This window comes from Manis pentadactyla, chromosome 2 (genome assembly GCF_030020395.1).
Source record: "Manis pentadactyla isolate mManPen7 chromosome 2, mManPen7.hap1, whole genome shotgun sequence".
Taxonomy (NCBI): Eukaryota; Metazoa; Chordata; class Mammalia; order Pholidota; family Manidae; genus Manis; species Manis pentadactyla.
In genome coordinates, this window is record NC_080020.1 from 87,962,515 (window position 1) to 87,983,597 (window position 21,083).

Here is a 21,083-nt window from a genome sequence, read left to right on the forward strand (position 1 = left end):
TTGTACAGCCCTCCCTTTTCTCCTACCCCCCCTTGCATGTTAATCTTAATACCCCCCTACTTCTCCCCCCCTTATCCCTCCCTACCCACCCATCCTCCCCAGTCCCTTTCCCTTTGGTACCTGTTAGTCCATTCTTGAGTTCTGTGATTCTGCTGCTGTTTTGTTCCTTCAGTTTTTCCTTTGTTCTTATATTCCACAGATAAGTGAAATCATTTGGTATTTCTCTTTCTCCGCTTGGCATAATACCCTCCAGCTCCATCCATGTTGCTGCAAATGATTGGATTTGCCCTTTTCTTATGGCTGAGTAGTATTCCATTGTGTATATGTACCACATCTTCTTTATCCATTCATCTATTGATGGACATTTAGGTTGCTTCCAATTCTTGGCTATTGTAAATAGTGCTGCAATAAACATAGGGGTGCATCTGTCTTTCTCAAACTTGATTGCTGCGTTCTTAGGGTAAATTCCTAGGAGTGCAATTCCTGGGTCAAATGGTAAGTCTGTTTTGAGCATTTTGATGTACCTCCATACTGCTTTCCACAATGGTTGAACTAACTTACATTCCCACCAGCAGTGTAGGAGGGTTCCCCTTTCTCCACAGCCTCGCCAACATTTGTTGTTGTTTGTCTTTTGGATGGCAGCCATCCTTACTGGTGTGAGGTGATACCTCCTTGTAGTTTTAATTTGCATTTCTCTGATAATTAGCGATGTGGAGCATCTTTTCATGTGTCTGTTGGCCATCTGTATTTCTTTTTTGGAGAACTGTGTGTTCAGTTCCTCTGCCCATTTTTTAATTGGGTTATTTGTTTTTTGTTTGTTGAGGCGTGTGAGCTCCTTATATATTCTGGACGTCAAGCCTTTATCGGATGTGTCATTTTCAAATATATTCTCCCATACTGTAGGGATCCTTCTTGTTCTATTGATGGTGTCTTTTGCTGTACAGAAGCTTTTCAGCTTAATATAGTCCCACTTACTCATTTTTGCTGTTGTTTTCCTTGCCCGGGGAGATATGTTCAAGAAGAGGTCACTCATGTTTATGTCTAAGAGGTTTTCGCCTATGTTTTCTTCCAAGAGTTTAATGGTTTCATGGCTTACATTCAGGTCTTTGATCCATTTTGAGTTTACTTTTGTATATGGGGTTAGACAATGGTCCAGTTTCATTCTCCTACATGTAGCTGTCCAGTTTTGCCAGCACCACCTGTTGAAGAGACTGTCATTTCGCCATTGTATGTCCATGGCTCCTTTATCAAATATTAATTGACCATATATGTCTGGGTTAATGTCTGGATTCTCTAGTCTGTTCCATTGGTCTGTGGCTCTGCTCTTGTGCCAGTACCAAATTGTCTTGATTACTATGGCTTTATAGTAGAGCTTGAAGTTGGGGAGTGAGATCCCCCCTACTTTATTCTTCTTTCTCAGGATTGCTTTGGCTATTCGGGGTCTTTTGTGTTTCCATATGAATTTTTGAATTATTTGTTCCAGTTCATTGAAGAATGTTGCTGGTAGTTTCATAGGGATTGCATCAAATCTGTATATTGCTTTGGGCAGGATGGCCATTTTGACGATATTAATTCTTCCTAGCCACGAGCATGGGATGAGTTTCCATCTGTTAGTGTCCCCTTTAATTTCTCTTAAGAGTGACTTGTAGTTTTCAGAGTATAAGTCTTTCACTTCTTTGGTTAGGTTTATTCCTAGGTATTTTATTTTTTTTGATGCAATTGTGAATGGAGTTGTTTTCCTGATTTCTCTTTCTGTTGGTTCATTGTTAGTATACAGGAAAGCCACAGATTTCTGTGTGTTGATTTTGTATCCTGCAACTTTGCTGTATTCCGATATCAGTTCTAGTAGTTTTGGGGTGGAGTCTTTAGGGTTTTTTATGTACAGTATCATGTCATCTGCAAATAGTGACAGTTTAACTTCTTCTTTACCAATCTGGATTCCTTGTATTTCTTTATTTTGTCTGATTGCCGTGGCTAGGACCTCCAGTACTATGTTAAATAACAGTGGAGAGAGTGGGCATCCCTGTCTAGTTCCCGATCTCAGAGGAAATGCTTTCAGCTTCTCGCTGTTCAATATAATGTTGGCTGTGGGTTTATCATAGATGGCCTTTATTATGTTGAGGTACTTGCCCTCTATTCCCATTTTGCTGAGAGTTTTTAACATGAAGGGATGTTGAACTTTGTCAAATGCTTTTTCAGCATCTATGGAGATGATCATGTGGTTTTTGTCTTTCTTTTTGTTGATGTGGTGGATGATGTTGATGGACTTTCGAATGTTGTACCATCCTTGCATCCCTGGGATGAATCCCACTTGGTCATGGTGTATGATCCTTTCGATGTATTTTTGAATTCGGTTTGCTAATATTTTGTTGAGTATTTTTGCATCTACGTTCATCAGGGATATTGGTCTGTAGTTTTCTTTTTTGGTGGGGTCTTTGCCTGGTTTTGGTATTAGGGTGATGTTAGCTTCATAGAATGAGTTTGGGAGTATCCCCTCCTCCTCTATTTTTTGGAAAACTTTAAGGAGAATGGGTATTATGTCTTCCCTGTATGTCTGATAAAATTCCGAGGTAAATCCATCTGGCCCGGGAGTTTTGTTCTTTGGTAGTTTTTTGATTACCGCTTCAATTTCGTTGCTGGTAATTGGTCTGTTTAGATTTTCTGTTTCTTCCTGGGTCAATCTTGGAAGGTTATATTTTTCTAGGAAGTTGTCCATTTCTCCTAGGTTTCCCAGCTTGTTAGCATATAGGTTTTCATAGTATTCTCCAATAATTCTTTGCATTTCTGTGGGGTCTGTCGTGATTTTTCCTTTCTCGTTTCTGATACTGTTGATTTGTGTTGACTCTCTTTTCTTCTTAATAAGTCTGGCTAGAGGCTTATCTATTTTGTTTATTTTCTCAAAGAACCAGCTGTTGGTTTCATTGATTTTTGCTATTGTTTTATTCTTCTCAATTTTATTTATTTCTTCTCTGATCTTTATTATGTCCCTCCTTCTGCTGACCTTAGGCCTCATCTGTTCTTCTTTTTCCAATTTCGATAATTGTGACATTAGACCATTCATTTGGGATTGCTCTTCCTTTTTTAAATATGCTTGGATTGCTATATACTTTCCTCTTAAGACTGCTTTTGCTGCGTCCCACAGAAGTTGGGGCTTAGTGTTGTTGTTGTCATTTGTTTCCATATATTGCTGGATCTCCATTTTGATTTGGTCATTGATCCATTGATTATTTAGGAGCGTGTTGTTAAGCCTCCATGTGTTTGTGAGCCTCTTTGCTTTCTTTGTACACTTTATTTCTAGTTTTATGCCTTTGTGGTCTGAAAAGTTGGTTGGTAGGGTTTCAATCTTTTGGAATTTTCTGAGGCTCTTTTTGTGGCCTAGTATGTGGTCTATTCTGGAGAATGTTCCATGTGCACTTGAGAAGAATGTATATCCCGCTGCTTTTGGATGTAGAGTTCTATAGATGTCTATTAGGTCCATCTGATCTACTGTGTTGTTCAGTGCTTCCGTGTCCTTACTTATTTTCTGCCCAGTGGATCTATCCTTTGGGGTGAGTGGTGTGTTGAAGTCTCCTAGAATGAATGCATTGCAGTCTATATCCCCCTTTAGTTCTGTTAGTATTTGTTTCACATATGCTGGTGCTCCTGTGTTGGGTGCATATATATTTAGAATGGTTATATCCTCTTGTTGGACTGAGCCCTTTATCATTATGTAGTGTCCTTCTTTATCTCTTGTTACTTTCTTTGTTTTGAAGTCTATTTTGTCTGATATTAGTACTGCAACCCCTGCTTTCTTCTCACTTTTGTTTGCTTGAAATATGTTTTTCCATCCCTTGACTTTTAGTCTGTACATGTCTTTGGGTTTGAGGTGAGTTTCTTGTAAGCAGCATATAGATGGGTCTTGCTTTTTTATCCATTCTGTTACTCTGTGTCTTTTGATTGGTGCATTCAACCCATTAACATTTAGGGTGACTATTGAAAGATATGTACTTATTGCCATTGCAGGCTTTAAATTCGTGGTTACCAAAGGTTCAAGGTTAGCCTCTTTAGTATCTTACTGCCTAACTTAGCTCGCTTATTGAGCTGTTATATACACTGTCTGGAGATTCTTTTCTTCTCTCCCTTCTTGTTCCTCCTCCTCGATTCTTCATATGTTGGGTGTTTTGTGCTGTGCTCTTTCTAGGAGTGCTCCCATCTAGAGCAGTCCCTGTAAGATGTTCTGTAGTGGTGGTTTGTGGAAAGCAAATTCCCTCAGCTTTTGTTTGTCTGGGAATTGTTTAATCCCACCGTCATATTTGAATGATAGTCGTGCTGGATACAGTATCCTTGGTTCAAGGCCCTTCTGTTTCATTGTATTAAATATATCATGCCATTCTCTTCTGGCATGTAAAGTTTCTGTTGAGAAATCTGACGTTAGCCTGATGGGTTTCCCTTTATAGGTGACCTTTTTCTCTCTAGCTGCCTTTAACACTCTTTCCTTGTCCTTGATCTTTGCCATTTTAATTATTATGTGTCTTGGTGTTGTCCTTCTTGGATCCTTTCTGTTGGGGGTTCTGTGTATTTCCGTGGTCTGTTTGATTACTTCCTCCCCCAGTGTGGGGAAGTTTTCAGCAATTATTTCTTCTAAGATACTTTCCATCTCTTTTCCTCTCTCTTCTTCTTCTGGGACCCGTATAATACGGATATTGTTCCTTTTGGATTGGTCACACAGTTCTCTTAACATTGTTTCATTCCTGGAGATCCTTTTGTCTCTCTCTATGTCAGCTTCTATGCGTTCCTGTTCTCTGATTTCAATTCCATCAATGGCCTCTTGCATTCTATCCATTCTGCTTATAAACCCTTCCAGAGTTTGTTTCATTTCTGCGATCTCCTTTCTGGCATCTGTGATCTCCTTCCGGACTTCATCCCATTTCTCTTGCGTATTTCTCTGCATCTCTGTCAGCATGTTTATGATTTTCTCTCAGGTGCGGATGTGGTCTGGATATTGTCCTGTGTCCTCTGGTCTTTATTCTAGGAAGGGTTGTCTTTGTTCTATTTTCATAGATATATGTTGTTTTGGGAGGAGATTTCCGCTGCTCTACTCACGCCGCCATCTTCCGCCCCCTCATTTCTAGAGTGACTCTTAGTATCAGTACTATACCTGCATCTAAGTCATTGACCACATAAATCTCAGCAAAGCAAGCAGTAAGAAAAAGGGCAGGATGAGGAATACAGTTGATCTTTGAACACGCAGAGGTTAAGGGTACTGACTCCCTAGGTAGTCGAAAACCCACAAATAACTTTTAACTCTACACAAACTTAACTACTAATAGCCTACTGTTTGACCGGAAGTCTTACTGATAACATAGTGGATTAACACATATTTTGCATATGTATTAAATACTGTAGTCTTACAATAAAGTAAGCTAGAGAAAATGTTCTTCCAAATCTCCAAAAATTTTCCAATATATTTATTTTAAAAAAATCTGCCTGTAAATGGATACACACAGTTCAAACCTGTGTTGTTCAAGGACCAAATATAGTTGCATCACAAGCAACCTAGAGTTTTTGTAAAGTCATGCCATCCTTTTTCATTGTTGAACAAAGCCCGCTGTTATTAGTTAACTAATAGGTTTTAGGGTAGTAACCAGAAGAATCAAAACTGGTGTTTTGAGCTCTGATAAATGGAGTGCGCAAAGGTGTGCGGACAGGAAAGATACAAGGCATGTCTGCAGAGGAAAATGATATATTTGCCTGGAAAGTCAGGTTTATACAAGAGGAGAGTTGGAGCTGAGATGTAAATAGTATTTTAGAGCAAGAAAGTGAATACCAGGTTAAGGAATCTGAACTTTTTTTTTCAGGCAAGAAGGTGCCAAAGGCTTTTCATTTAATCTAAAAAAACCTGAATATTTGCCACTGACTTCTCAAACAAGCATTTAAATTGTTAAACCACAAGGGAGCAAACAGATTGATTCTGCTAAGTGGCAAATCATCTATAACCTCTTTTAGTTAGCATCAGGACATTCTAAAATATTCTTCTATTATCTGTAAATTTCTGAAAACTTAGGGTGTTGCAGATATATTGAAATGCTACAAAATATTTAATTTAGAGTGAATTTATTATTTGAATACTGATTTAGAATACCTTCATTAGACTATGAAAATATCATTCATGATTGATCAGTTTAATTGTCATCCCTTCTTTTCCCATTCTGCCAATATTCCATTTTTCCGCAAGACTACATTAACTCCAATCTATTGCAAAAGGATACGGTGTTCAGCCATTTTAGCCATGAGATCATCATTGTCGAAAAGCAATAGGCAGATCACAGCAATAATGAAAAAAGCAGCGCCCCTTGTCTGAAAACGAAGAAAATAATATTAAGGATGGCTTTTTCAAGGGTTGATTTTTAAGACTATGACTGTACAAATGCTAAAGAAAAATTTTTTTCAAGTAAGCATTTAAAGAAAGAATAACATTAACTTTAAAGCCCTTAAACTGTAAAATGTAAACTTACAGTATTAACAGTAAGATACAAAAGTAAAGAGTTCCAACAAATTCTGCACACTATTTTAAGGGCATTTAAGACATATAATAATGATAAACTTCAACTGTCTCCTTGCTAATAGGGCTAGGTATGTTACCATGCTCAAAACTATTAATGTTTACAGAATTAATCTTCCTAAATGCTATTTTGCTGATGGCTGAAGAGCCCAAGTAGCTAAAGAATAATTAGTAGGGACTTATTTTATTCCACAACATGCAAGTGAAAGAGAAGACAGCAAATTTACAATTTCACTATTGTAGTTACCATTCTTCTACGGAAAAAGAATAAAGAGGGCATGTTATGAAAATTAGCAATCATTTTTAAAGTCTAGTACAGGTGTAAAGCACTTAAAAGCTAATTAACTTTTTAAAGTTTAAGTTCTCATTCCAGGGAAAGGACTTTAACAAAACAAAATAAGAGGAAGGATATTGGCCTAATTTATGGAAATACTGCAGAATTTTGGATATAAAAGCAATCTAAATAGCATTATTATACATTGTAAGTTTACAAATTTACAGGTTTAATACCAGACACTTCCATTAAATATTTAGATAAAAGTTTAAAATGTAAAGTGGGGATACTATTCTATTCATTAACATGATTACCACTATGCTTCATAAATTAGTGTGGTGGATATTTTGACAAAAGTCAGTTTACATAAACCACAGAATTTTCAATTTCATAATTTAAATTAAATTAGGATATGACAACATCAACAATACTCAGATACAGATAATGTAATTTAATCTTCTGTTAACAAAGAGGACAACTGGGAATTCTGTAGTGCTTCAGAGTCATAACTAAGAAAAAACTGCTCTGCATCCTAGATAGATGCTAGGATTCATTTTGACACTGTGAGAGGGTATTTAAAATCTATGCTCTCATTTCTGAGTATTAGTGCAGCAAAATTAAAAAAGAAATGTTTTAAAGTCATTTGTATTTCTTTTATGAGTTGTCTTTCCCTGCCTTTGGTTCATTTCTGTGGACAATCTTAAGCATTTTTCTCAGCTGACTTGAGTGACTTGTATTTTAAAAAACGGGAACCTTTGTGGCCATTTTTTGTTGTTCTTAGTTTCCTATGTATACAATGACATCTGTTATATCATTAATCATTATGAAGTCAAATATGCTGAGTTTTCCCTTTGTGATTTTTTTCCACTACTTTGATGCTCATGCTCAGAAAGTTCTTTGCCCATATATTAATTATCCATCCAAATTTGAGTTCTCTGGGCTGGGTAGTCTCTCTACTCTACTTGGCATGTTATTTTGTTCACTTTACTTTATTCATCTACCTCCATTACTTAGCCTGAAAGTCCCTTTCAGAACAGGGACTGTAATACCTCATTTGTCTTCATTTCTCCCTTCCCCTGTAACTAGGACAATGCACCACACACAGAACACATTTAATACGGTAAAATAGAAATACTGAAGTTGTAAGATTTTGGAATTGCAAATTGGAGACTCATTTACCAAAAAAGGGATGATAATTAAACTGCTTAAGATGAACAGAGTTGCCTAGCTGGCAAAATGTGTGATAAATGTTTATTAGATTTTAAATACGACAAGTTCTTGGATATTCTCAAAAAATGATGTATAGGGGTTAAGAATGAGGCAGGGTAGGGGTTCGGGTATACAGCATGGAGACCTTTGTGGTGATTGATCAGTTCTGAATCTTGGTAAGATCTATGACACATTGTACTCATATCAATTTCTTGGTTTTGATAGTGTACTTGACCTGGCTAAGAATTTACCACTGAAACTGAGTGAAGGGTACATGTACCTACTATTCTTGCAACTTCCTAGAAATATGTGATTTCAAAGTAAAAAGTAAAAAGAGTGTGTAAGAAAAATTTAAAATTAACAGAAAAAGCTCCCACATTCTTTTAAGTGTTAAAAGATATTATCTAATTGTTTTGGATAATATTTTACATGTGTACTTTGAATTTTCAAGTAACTAATACTGGAAAAATTCTACCTTTGCTGGTCCTCCTCCAGAACTAGTGAACAAAACACTGAGTAGTGAGATGACAACAATATCACTGTGTTCAAAGATCAGCAGAGTCCTACAGAAATAAAACATTATTTATGAAATATATCTGATCTAATTCAGGAAGCATGAATTCAACTAGATTAAAGAGAAAAGAAAATAAGTATTTCCCCCCTTGATTTCATAAAACATTATGAGAAAAATATATAGACACAAATGCTTTGGAAAATATTTTAGCATTATCTACCTTAGAATGTCTGAAACTACAAATACTCACAGTACTATTTATAGGATCATATCATACAGAGTTCTATATGTGTAATACAAATTCATATGTTGAACCCAATCACCAAGGTGATGGTATTTGGAGGTGGGGTCTTTGGGAGGTGCTGGGGTCATGAAGGTGCAGGCCTCATGAATGGGATTAGTGCCCTTATTAGAGAGACCTTCCTTGCCCCTTCTATTATGTGTGGCTACCGTGAAGAGACATCTCTGAACCAGGAAGCGGTCCCTTACCAAACACCTCATCTGCCTCACCTTGATTCTGAACTTCCTACCCCTCTGGAACTGTGAGAAACTAATCTGTATTGTTCATAAGCCACCCAGTCTGGTATTTCTGTTCCAGAAGCCCAAATAGACTAAGACAAAAGAGTGAATTTTATGGCATGTGAATTATATTTCAAAAAATTTCCATAAAAATGAATGAACCCCCCCTACCACATATATACACATATATACACACTACATGTATCGAAATGGGCAAATTTTAAGTGTCAACACTGAATGGAAAAAGTATGCTGCAGAAAAATACATGCCATGAAATTATATTTACATACAATGAAAAACTTGCCAAGTTAAACATTAAAAAGAAATATTTAACTATGTGGTAAAACTATAAAGAAAACCAAGAGAATGAAAAACAAATGGAAGACGCTAGTTACATCCAATGGTAGGGGGACACACACAGTGCTTTAAAGTTTAAAGGCATTGGTAAGGTTTCATTTTGGAGGCTGGGTGTTGGATACATGAATGTTCATTTTATTACTATTTAAACAGAGTTATATATACTTACTATTTTACATATAAGAAATATTTTTTTAAAAAACTTGAAAAATTCACCAGACAAAAGGAGACTTATAGGATCTAAATAGCAACAGATTTCAGCTGCTCATTCAAAAAATTTTTCAGTTTTTCCCTTTATCTGAAAATCTGTAATGAGAACCCAGTAGTGACAACTTTAGTTCTGTTAATATTTAGGAATTCTAATTTGAGAAAATAAATATATCAGCAGAGTATACTAACCTAAAATAAGAGAGGGTATGAAACACCAAAGGAGTCTTTCTAATCAAGAAATTGCACGATGGTTTTAGAAAAAGAAAGACAGGGGCAGTACTGGCAGACAAGCTGGTGGTAGTGGGAGGTTGTTAAGCCAGGAATAAGATAACTAAATTGGAAGCCAAGTAAAAACTTAACTATTTTCCATCTTGCTTTCCTATCCTAATACATAGTGACAGTGATTTAGCAATATAAAGATCACAATATAATTCCATGAATTAGAAATTTAAAATATTAGAGATGATAATAAATAATACCACCACTCATATTCAAGCATAAACTGAAAACTCTTTCCAAGCTGAGAAATTCCAGCCAGCTTTCCCCTTACTCCAGGATGCTGATGCTGTCACAGACAGGGATTTAATATTTGGAATTATGCATACTCTGCATCTGTCAATGTACAGGGTAAACTAGCCAAAGGGACCAAAACCCAGAAGCTATTCTATTAGATGGGAGAAGGGAAAGGATTTTTCACAAAGCACTTTCCACCTATCACTTTCTACTCTGTTCACTCCACTATTCTGAGTGACATTTTTTTTTAATTAAGGTATCACTGACATACACTCTTATGAAGGTTTCACATTAAGAACATTGTGGTTACTACATTCACCCATATTATCAAGTCCCCCCAATACCCCACTGAAGTCACTGTCCATAAGTGTAGATTCTTTAAAGCATCTTTCATCCTACTTCTTATCTCTCATTCTCATATTTCCCCTTATCAATGGCAAGGCACTTTGTCTTATAATTTTACTCAATAAGCAAAGACCATTTAGAGGAGGACAAATATTAAAAGAATGCTAGTGCACAGTTGCACATATTACTATTCCTATCGAATTAAGTGGTCTTTTAGTATTTTTGCCCCTGAACTGGCACATTTACATAAAAAGATTACTCTATATAGATCTAGGGGAACATGAATAGTTAAGTTATTATTAATGTGATGACTGACACACTACTCCCAAGATACTTATTTACAAGCATTATCTTTCATTTTCTGTGTGTACTATTTCAGAGTCCCACCCCACCCGCAAATAAGTGTTTCACTCTCTTTTTTAGTCATTGATTTTATTTAACCACTTAAGACCTTTTAGTTTATAAAGTCAGTTGCTAAAATAGATCACCAGTGAATGACAAAAAAGCCACTAATGCTAGAACTTTACTGAACCTATTCAGACTTTAGTAAAATATCTATGACAAATCATTAACAATACATTAATGGTATTCACCAGAACTAGTCCACAAATTGAACTGGTACTCTCTTTCTCTCACTCTATATATATGTATTTGTTGAGTTGTATCCAATGCTATAGCAGTGAGAGAAACATTTGTACATAATTTGACACAAATATTTGACATAGAGTATAATGGAACAAAACTAATATTCAAAATGAAAAAATATAAACATTCAAAATATGCATTTTTATTTACCTTAGTGGTCCACAAAGAGTGAGGCCAAAAAACCACAAGAGTGAAATGATACACCCGGCAACTGCATGTTTAAATATTTTGACCCACTATAAATAGAAATAAAAAATTAACAATTTCATACATGTTTTGCTAAATATCTCAAAATCTTAAATAGAATACATATGGAAGGATAATAATGGTAACATTTAAGTATTTTAAAGGCTAAATAATTACATATTTGTAATTAAATAGACAATGTTAAGATTCCTGACTAAACCTTGATTTGCATGATGGTATTCTGTTTTCTATATTCTTGTTTGGTATTAGATCTTCCAATCTTTCTTTATGGAGTACAATTTTTTCTGTCTGTCTTTTCACTCATTTCTCACTAGTCTGCTAGGAACACTAAATGTTTTAATCTTTAAATTTTTTTCCATCATGAATCTTCACAGATCCAATTTTAAAAAGAAAAAAGATGGGGTTTGAAATACCAATTCTATGTTAAAAAATATTTTTGATCTCTAAAACAGAGACACTTAAATTTGTCATTCTAATAAAAAAAATCATGGCACAGAATTCTAAGTTGTGACATAAAGGAAACATGTAGTAGGGTAGAACTACTGTATGAAGAGGTGATAATGTGAGATGATTATGCAGAACACAGGACATTCCTGGTACACATTTTAAACTTCTGATACCTAAAGGGAATAATGATGATGATGATAACGGTGACAACTAATATATATTGCATAGCCATTATATGATAGGCACTATTTTAAGAATTTTAGCATACTAATTTATTTATTCTTCACAGATTAGGAAGGTATTATTATCTCCATTTAACAGGTGAGAAATTAAGGTAGAGAAATGAAGTAACTTGCTCAAAGTAAGAGTAAGACACACAGAACATGAATTTGTTGACTTCAGGGACCTCATTTTTAACCCCCATGCTTTACTGGCCTCCTGATGACATTGGTACTAGGTCCTTGGGCATGTCTCCATGTCTAATTTGTGAATGTTTTAAAGTAAGGATCTTGTGTTAAAGGAGATAATCACATGCATGCTTTAAAATTTTTCTACCCTCTCTCCATATTTAAACATTCCATTATCTTTGCATTTTATAGTTTACTCTTAAAGCCTTGGTTCTTAAAATATAAGACAAGAATATTTAAACATTCCATTATCTTTGTATTTTATAGTTTACTCTTAAAGCCTCAGTTCTTAAAATATAAGACAAGAAAGGGCAAGTTAACTCTGGAAATATTAATTCTGCTGTGCACTTACATGATTTGTTAAGTATTCCTGATAAGAAAAGAGCATCGTCTCCTGGCCTACTGAATTGGAAACGGCTAGGAAAAAAGGATTCTGCAAAAACTCACCTGGTGTTTGGTAATACTTTTCCCAGAAGAAAATGGCTTTTGAAACAAAACCATAAAAAATGCAGTCCTGTGAATATTGAAGCATTAATATATTAACATTAATCAATCTTATATACAAGCTATGGTTTTTAAGACATTTGTTGTAAACAAACATACTAGAACTTGTTATCTGCTAAAGAAATTATGCTGAAGAACAATACATATTTTAACAAGGCTTCCACTGAAACATTTTGGGAATTCTTCATTTACAATTACCTTCTGAACCAGTTCACAACTCACAAAAGAAAAGGAGTCTCAATATTTTTTCATGCTTTGAAATCCAAGGAGAACAATTCCTATCTTCTCCAAAATTCAAAAATAAAAAATCTTGAAATTATAGAAATGAAGAAAGTACTAATTATATGTCCCCACTTTTCATTCCCAAAAGTTACATAAAAATGCATACAACTGGTATTTAAAATTTTTTAGTTAAGAATCACTTTCCATAATTACTTTATTCCCAGGACTCTTTAAGAGAGATTTTTATCAACACAGAGGGTGGTCACCATCAATTTCAATGTCTAATGAATACTTAGTGAGATTTCTTACTATATGCATAATAATGTAAAATTTATCTTGTATAAATTATACTGTATAGAACACTATGAAGGGCATCATTTAGTAAACATAGCCCAGCATGGTTTAACTTAGAAAATAAGGAATATCAGTGCCAAGACAAATCTCACTTAACATCTTATACATGCTGGAAGTTGGACTATACCAGTGGAATAGTCTGGGAATCTAGAGCCCTTGAGACCCTTTTATTTGCCCTTTTCACTCTTATTCTCATAGGCGCGTATACTGGAACTTTTCAGAGGTTAGTTCATGTGAGATACTACAATAGATTAATGTTGAAGGAGAGAGGAGAATGCAGCTGTCTTTACTTAAATCAGACATTAAAAGAAAATTGCGAAAATCTCATTAACATAAACTAAAGTAATTGTCTATGTTTTGGCAAGCTATTAGAGTTTAATAATCTTTTTTTTAAAATAAAAAACAGTCTCCTAATATCTCCAATGTTAGGTTATCCCATTTAAAAAAAATTGCCAAATTCTTGTCAAGAGGGATAAATTGAAACATTTATTCTATGTAAAATTTTCTAGTGATACTAAGGTGAAACAGGATTTTCACAGGAAAAGAAAAAAAACTAAGTAAAAAAAAAAGAACCACAGACACTTACCCAAGTTTTAATATAAAAATGAATTGAATAATGTGAACTGCTTTTAGGAGATCATATGATTCAAAAAGTCCCACAGCCTTCAAAAATTTAGTGAAACATAGTAACACAATATATTTTGTTAATCTGAAAAATAAAAGCAGAAACAAGTTTCAGTATCACTGAAATCACAAGAACTGTGCAATCTTTGTATTTTTCTTATTATACAATAGGGGTCATTATAAAAATCATAGATACACACAAACAAAAAAATGAAACAAACAAAAATCCAAACAACTCATGATCCATATATGATAACTACTATCAACGTTTCGGTAGACATATTTCTAGATTCTTTTCAATGTATATGAACATGTATGTGAAGACAACATACTAAAAAAAAAAAGGCCAAACTAAAAATAAAAAATGTTCTTGGTTAATTGAGTTGCCTGTTTTGTAATCTTTTTTAAGTTAAACAATTATTCCAAACAAAGAGAATAAAAATTGAAATGAAAGTCTCTGGCATGAAACTAGAAGACCAGAGTCAGTGCCCTTGATCTGTCCCTCTGCTTTGTCTAGTGACTGCAGGAAAAGGCCTGGTTGAAAAGTCACGTGACCTGACCTGCAGAGTCCGAAATGACTCAGGAATTTGAAGCACCTTGAAGAGGGTGTGGGGAGCTTAAAAGAGTTGGATCACTAAGGATGTCTTCAGGTAGTGAGATACCCAGATTCCTACCCAGCACAGCCAGGACAAGTGAGGCTTGGCCACTGGAGAGATCTTGACAGACATAAGGCAGAAAGACAAGGAGATAAGGCACTGGCCTAAAATCAGAGAATAAAAGCAAGGTTCGCTTTTTAATCCTTACCCACTTCTTTTTTTTATTTATTAAAGTATCATTGATATACAATCTTATGAAGGTTTCACATGAACAATATTGTGGTTTCCACATTCACTTGTATTATCAAGTTCTCACCATGCCTCACTGCGGTCACTATCAGGATAGTAAGATGCTATGTATGGAGTCATTACTTGTCTTCCCCGTACTGTGCTGCCTTCCCCGTGACCTACATATACTGTGATTGTGAATTATAGTGCCCCTTAATCACCTTCTCCCACCCCACCCACCCTCTCCAGCCCCTCCTCCCCTTTGGTAACCACTAGTCCCTTCTCAGAATATGTGAATCTGCTGCCATTTTGTTTCTTCAGTTTTGTTTTGTTTTTATACTCCACAAATGAGTCACGTCATTTGGTACTTGTCTTTCTCTGACTGGCTTATTTCACTGAGCATAATACCTTCTAGCTCCATCCATGTTGTTGCAAATGGTCAGACTTCTTTTCTTTTTATGGCTGAATAATATTCTTGTGTGTATGTACCACATCTTCTTTATCCATTGGTGGACACTCAGGTTGCTTCCGTATCTTGGCTATTGTAAATAGTGTTGCAATAAATATAGGGGTACAGAAGTCTTTTTGATTCAGGCATCTTGTTTCCCTTGGATAAATTCCTAGGAGTGGAATGACTGGCTCAATGGTATTTCTATTTTTAGTTTTTTGAGGAACCTCCATACTGCTTTCCACAATGGTTGAACTAATTTACATTCCCACCGGCAGAATAGGAGGGTTCCCCTTTCTCTGTATCCTCGCTGGCATTTGTTATTCTTTGTCTTTTGGATGTTGGCCATTCTAACTGGTGTAGGTGATATCTTATTTATTGTGGTTTAATTTGCATTTCCCTGATGATTAGCGATATGAAGCATCTTTTCATATGCCTATTGGCCATCTGAATTTCTTCTTCGGAGAAGTGTCTGTTCAGATTCTCCGTCCACTTTTTAATCGGTTATTTGTTTTTTAGTTGTTGGGGCATGTGAGTTCTTTATATATTTTGGATGGTCACCCCTTAATGGATCAATTGTTTATGAATATATTCTCCCATACTATAGCATGTCTTTTTGTTCTGCTGGTGGTGTCCTTTGCTGTACAAAAGCTTTTTAGTTTGATGTAGTTCCACTTGTTCATTTCTCATTTTGTTTCCCTTGCCCAAGATTTGTTTAGGAAAAAAAGTTGCTCATGTTTATGTTCAAGAGATTTTTGCCTATGTTTTCTTCTCTGGGTTTTATCCCTTCCCTTATCTTAACAGCCAAGTTGCTATCTCCCAGGAAGTGAACCCTTCTTTGGAGAAGTCCACTGGGATACAAAAGCCCCACAGAGGTCTTCCAACTAGCTTTTTAGATTTCACTCAACTATGAATGCCCAAACATGGCTAATTAATCCTTTAAGATAAGCCTATGAGAGAACAAACAAAAATAAGAGAAATTTAAAAGATACAGAGATCAGAGCAAATAGCAGAAACAAGAACTATAAATAATATTGAGACAAGAATATTGCATCTATAAAAAAATTCGGCTGCCATATAAAGGAAAAAGGAGCTCCTGAAGAAAAACTAGAAAATAGAGAAATGATTTCTGTTTGTCAGCCTAATAGTCTTCTTTGATAATTTACCTTTAGTAGTAAATAAAATTTTGTACATGAAACTCATGATTTATCTGCATATTATAAACATGAACTACTATATTGATGTTTTATGTTATAAAATGTATACAAATCAGAAATTAAAAAGAATGAGATGAAAAGTTGAGAAATTCTTAATATTTCCTCCCCACCCTAATAGGTCTTGTCCAAGCCACTCAGGGAACCACTTTTTAAGTAACATCAAGCAGGTGTTAATACATTAAAGAGGAGGTGTAAGGGATGTCCAAAGCCAGCACACTGTCAGAAATGAGAAGTCTCTATCAAGGGGAGAAAACATAGAAGTTTAAAGGAAATTTTAGTCAAATAGTAGAGTTAAGACAATTTGCTATACAGTGGGAGTACCAATGAATGTAGGATGGTATAAAAATTGGTGAGTGAGAATCATGAAGTATCATGGCACTGCATTAACAAGAAAGAGTTAAGCTACATAAAACAGTAATCTGCCTAAGGTGGCATGGAAATACATATTTTAGAAAGCTTTTGATGCATTTATAAAACTATATTTCAGTCCTTGAAAGAATGAATCTCAGCAATTCCAATAAAAAGAGTTGAGCTAAAAATCCTTTGTTTATTCAGTTTCTAACATAGGGACTTGCATAATATGTGCTTAGCAAATGTTTACCAAATGAAAGAATGCCAACTTACAATTATACTTGTGTGGTACAGTAATATCTAGTACAGTAACATATATAGTGCAGTAATATAGTACGTAAGTGGCAGTCAAACTTCTGGCAATTAAAACTATTAGCAACCAGGCCACGAATTCAATGAAAGAAAAGAATGAAATCAAAAAGGAAAGCTAAAAACTTCAAGTCATTTCCTCCTTAACCTCTTAAGTATAAAAATAAGGCAGCAAGACAGAAGTAAGGGCACAAAGAACACTCAACAATCTAGGGAAGGAAAAATTAAAGCCCAGGAGTAACAGAGGTACACGAAAAATCATAGCCATCTAGGAATTCTTGATGGCAACAAAGAGCCTTGTATATCTTCCACGGGGCTAGTTAACCACTCTTCAAATACTCCTTATACACTTACTATGTGCCTGAAGCCATGTGTGGTCAATGAGACATAAAACGGAAGTCTGAGAGGAGGCTACAGATTGCACGTTCCTTCTGCCTGGAAAAAGGGTAAGATGCAGCTGGAACTACTTCTGTCTTCTTTCTGCTTTGAAGGGATGACTTTCATCTAAAATTTATCTTGACAATGTTATCCATTTTATAACAAGCCTGAATATGAAAGCCAATAAATACACTTAGGGTGGCAGAGAGCAGAGCCTAGATGGTATCACTGAGGAGATGAACTACCTCTGGTTTCTTTTATGTAAGAAGAATATATCCCTATTTGTTCAAGGCTCTCTTAGTTTGGTCACTTACAACTAAACACATTTCTAGGTGCTATTCAAGACTCTAAATGCCTATTAGAGACCCTGCCTCCAAGGAGTTAGAGGTCTAAGAAAGGCAAGTAAACAAGTATTCATGTGACTCAGGTAAGTAAGAGTTCTAATAGAATAGATGTGGAAGAAACCAATTTTAACTAGGGAAGCAAAGGGTCATCTTCAGAGCTTGAGATGTGTAAGTATTTAAAAACTAAGTAGGAATAAGAAAGCCAGGAAAGGGAAAGGGTATTTCTAAGCAGGGAGCAGCATCTGCAAACTACTAGTACTTGGAAGGAGCCTTTGAAGAAGGGACTGTAATTAAGCTCAGTTCACCAGATGGTACTCATCACGACCAGAAGTCATCAAGGAAAAGGTAAATTATACTTAATATATACTTTAAGAAGTTGTTTTAAGAAGATGGGCAATATGTAAAATTATTTCTAAGTAATTTTTGCTTAAAGTATTTATAAGACTTAAAAAGGTGGCACTTTAATGGCAAGATTTAGTCATATGTAACAATATAAGGACAATACTTCTTGATAATATATTATTATTATGACCTTTCTGACACATATTTTCTTTATTCTTTTAATTTTTAAAAAACAGAGATTGCAGAAGTAACTCCTGAGCAGCTGGTTGTCATAAAAGTTTCAAGTAAATTCATTTCCAATTTCCTCCTCATAGGTGATCAATTTAGTACATCCTTCCAAACCTTTTCCTTTGCATCCCCATGTATGGACATATACATATTTTAGATACATTCACATATTCATTATTGTACAAATAATTTGATATTGCTATATGACTTTTCACATAATACGTATTGAAGATCTTGTTATTATGAAATTAAGAAAATTGTTAACATTTAGTTAAAAGTTGATTATTTGATTTTTAAAGTCCCAATTAATGAAGTCTTCCGGTTGGTTAAAGATGAAAACACTAGCTAAGGCCAAATAATAACATATAAATAAGTGGACATTCCTAGCTAATATTGCTAGGGAAACAATTAGCAGCTTCATTTACTAAGGGGGGAAAGATTGTGGCGGGTGGGGAGGCAGTGCAGTAAGGAGAGGGAGACTCTTAAATTCTTAAATAGAGGCAGTGGCCCTTGAGATCCTCTGAGAAAATCAGGGGGATCCAATCCAGCTTCCCGACTTATAAATCATTATTTGCCATTAACCAGTTTCATCAAAGGTGTCATGTCACTGGTCTTTTCTCTGAAGGGTTAGACAGATCTCTGGTTCTCTAAACTTGGAGCGACTGAAATTTGGGTTTAGATTCAAACCTGCTTCTTGGGCTCTGCCCAAGCTCACAGTTCTCCAGTTAAAACACCAAAACCAGCGTGTATATTTAAGTTCAATTCATTCAATAAATACTCAAGTATCTAATATCTAGAAGGCACTATGCATGGACTTTGGGATAACTGAATCCCAGTTATTAGGTGTGGTAAAATATACTTTTCTACATCTCAGTTTACTGATCTGTTAGACAAGGATACCACTAGTCTGTAGCACTGCTGTAAGGATTGAGATGTTGTACTCAAAGCACATGGAACACAGGAGGTACTCAAGAAATGTTAGCTCTCATCCTCTACTCTTTCCTGCAAAAAGGACTTACAGAAGCCAAAACAAAACATTTAAAACAATTCATATTTGTAAATTTAGGCATAAAAACATCCACAATTAAAGGATTTGTCAATATTTGATTTTTCCATATGAAAGTCCATATCAAGGAAAACTCTTGCGACCTGGAATCTATCATAAATTCAACCACTCCTGAATTGAATTTGAATTTGAATTTGCAATGAACTACAATAAACGTGCAGCTCTGCTAAGCATATACGTAAAACAAGTAAGATGGCAAAGGACTGTCTACCACACCTACCAAAGAAAATAAGCTCTTGGGTAAATAAAAACTATTCTAAAATAATTTCAAATTTATAGAAAAGCTGCAAAAATAGTATACTCTACTTAGATTCTACTTAAGGTATTGTCCCATTTGCCTTATTACCTCTTTTTCTAAATACACAGATTTTTTTTCTGAGCCACGTTTATCATGCTCCTTTATCCCTAAACACTTGCATTGCTTAAGAACATGGACATTGTCTTATAGAATCAGTAGTCATCAATCTCAGCAAGTTTACCATTTTTAAGTTTATTTTCTATGGTCCAACTTTTGTCAACTGTCTTAGCACTGCCCTTGGCAGCTTTTCCCTCTACTACCAAATCCAGACCAGAATCCCCTATTGCACTTAGTTGCCATGTCTCCTTACATAGCATCTGATATGCTGTTTACAAAATGAACGTTGCTCAAAATAGATTAGAAAAATTATACATATACTACAAAAATGCAGTTGATGTAAATTCTATTTCAGCATTTTGTCCTTTCCTTTTCACAAAACAGTTGTTAGTAATGATGTTTTTACAGTTTCAAAGAATTTATCAAAGCACTCTTTAAACCTCAAAGGAAATATTCAAGAACGAGGAAAACTTAACTGCAATTAAAAATGAAGGCAATGGATATCAGTTCCAACCAAACTGTTGGGCCGTATTTTATGTGTATTGGGCACTACTTTGGAACTTAACAAGGCAGGTAAAGGAGGACACGCTGTACTTACCTCTCGGGGGTTAGGGGCATTGCAGGGGAGGATAAGAGGAATTTTTGCTTTTTTACTCCATGAATTTCTGTACTGTTTTAATTTCTGACAGTAAGCAAGCACAGTTCTTACTTAATAATAAGATAAATTAAAAAGACAAAACTGGATGACGGGCTGGATTTTTAATGTGCGGGGTTAAACTGAATATCGAAGTTCATGTGTTCTGCTTTGTTTTCTTCGTCTCAAGAGAAGATAGTGATATCTCCCCCTAACTAAATCAAGGAGACGTCGGAAAGGTTAAGCAGTGCCTGAACTACTATTTTAGGGAGAAAGAGCCAGCAGAATGTTCCCCAGAGATCAGAAAAAGCTCTCCTGTGAACTGCTGGCAGTGCCAAGGTTAATGGTCTGCCTCGAGAACCAGAAATTCACGCAGAACCTTCCTGAATTTTAAGAGCATTCATTCAGCAGCGGGCAACAGAGGAGCCAATGAAAGCGAGGGGCGGTCTAGGTGTAGAGGGAGAGAGGACGCAGGGCTTCGGGGCGCGCGCAGACCAAGGAGGGCGACCTGGGCTGACAGCCGCATAGTAGGGACGCCCGGGCCCCGCGCACACCGCGGCTGCGGGGCGGCGGTCGAGGGTGAGTGTCCCGAGCCGCAGGACTGGTGGCTGCCGTGCAGACCGGCGAGCTGGCTAACTGACGAGCGCAGGAGCGGGAGAGCGCGGCTCTGGAGGTGGGAGCCGTATGGGTCCCTT

The 21,083-nt window shown here is 35.8% G+C and overlaps 1 protein-coding gene and 1 long non-coding RNA gene across 3 annotated transcripts in view; one reads left to right on the top strand and one right to left on the bottom strand.

The window, feature by feature from the left end:
* Nucleotides 1-21,083, bottom strand: part of SLC30A5 (solute carrier family 30 member 5) — a 37,688-nt gene that overhangs the window by 16,135 nt on the left and 470 nt on the right. The window contains exons 2-6 of the mRNA XM_036887752.2: nucleotides 13,855-13,977; nucleotides 12,636-12,702; nucleotides 11,278-11,363; nucleotides 8,500-8,587; nucleotides 6,249-6,336 (exon numbers count right to left, since the gene is read on the bottom strand). Coding sequence (XP_036743647.1) covers nucleotides 6,249-6,336; nucleotides 8,500-8,587; nucleotides 11,278-11,363; nucleotides 12,636-12,702; nucleotides 13,855-13,977 — 452 coding nt within the window. The remainder of the gene's footprint in view (nucleotides 1-6,248; nucleotides 6,337-8,499; nucleotides 8,588-11,277; nucleotides 11,364-12,635; nucleotides 12,703-13,854; nucleotides 13,978-21,083) is intronic.
* LOC118913648 (uncharacterized) overlaps nucleotides 14,985-21,083 on the top strand; it is a 46,963-nt gene continuing 40,864 nt past the window's right edge. The window contains exon 1 of one of the 2 annotated variants that reach the window (XR_008994603.1): nucleotides 14,985-21,070. This is a non-coding gene — a long non-coding RNA (uncharacterized LOC118913648). The remainder of the gene's footprint in view (nucleotides 21,071-21,083) is intronic. The other variant, XR_005025277.2, reaches the window with a different exon arrangement.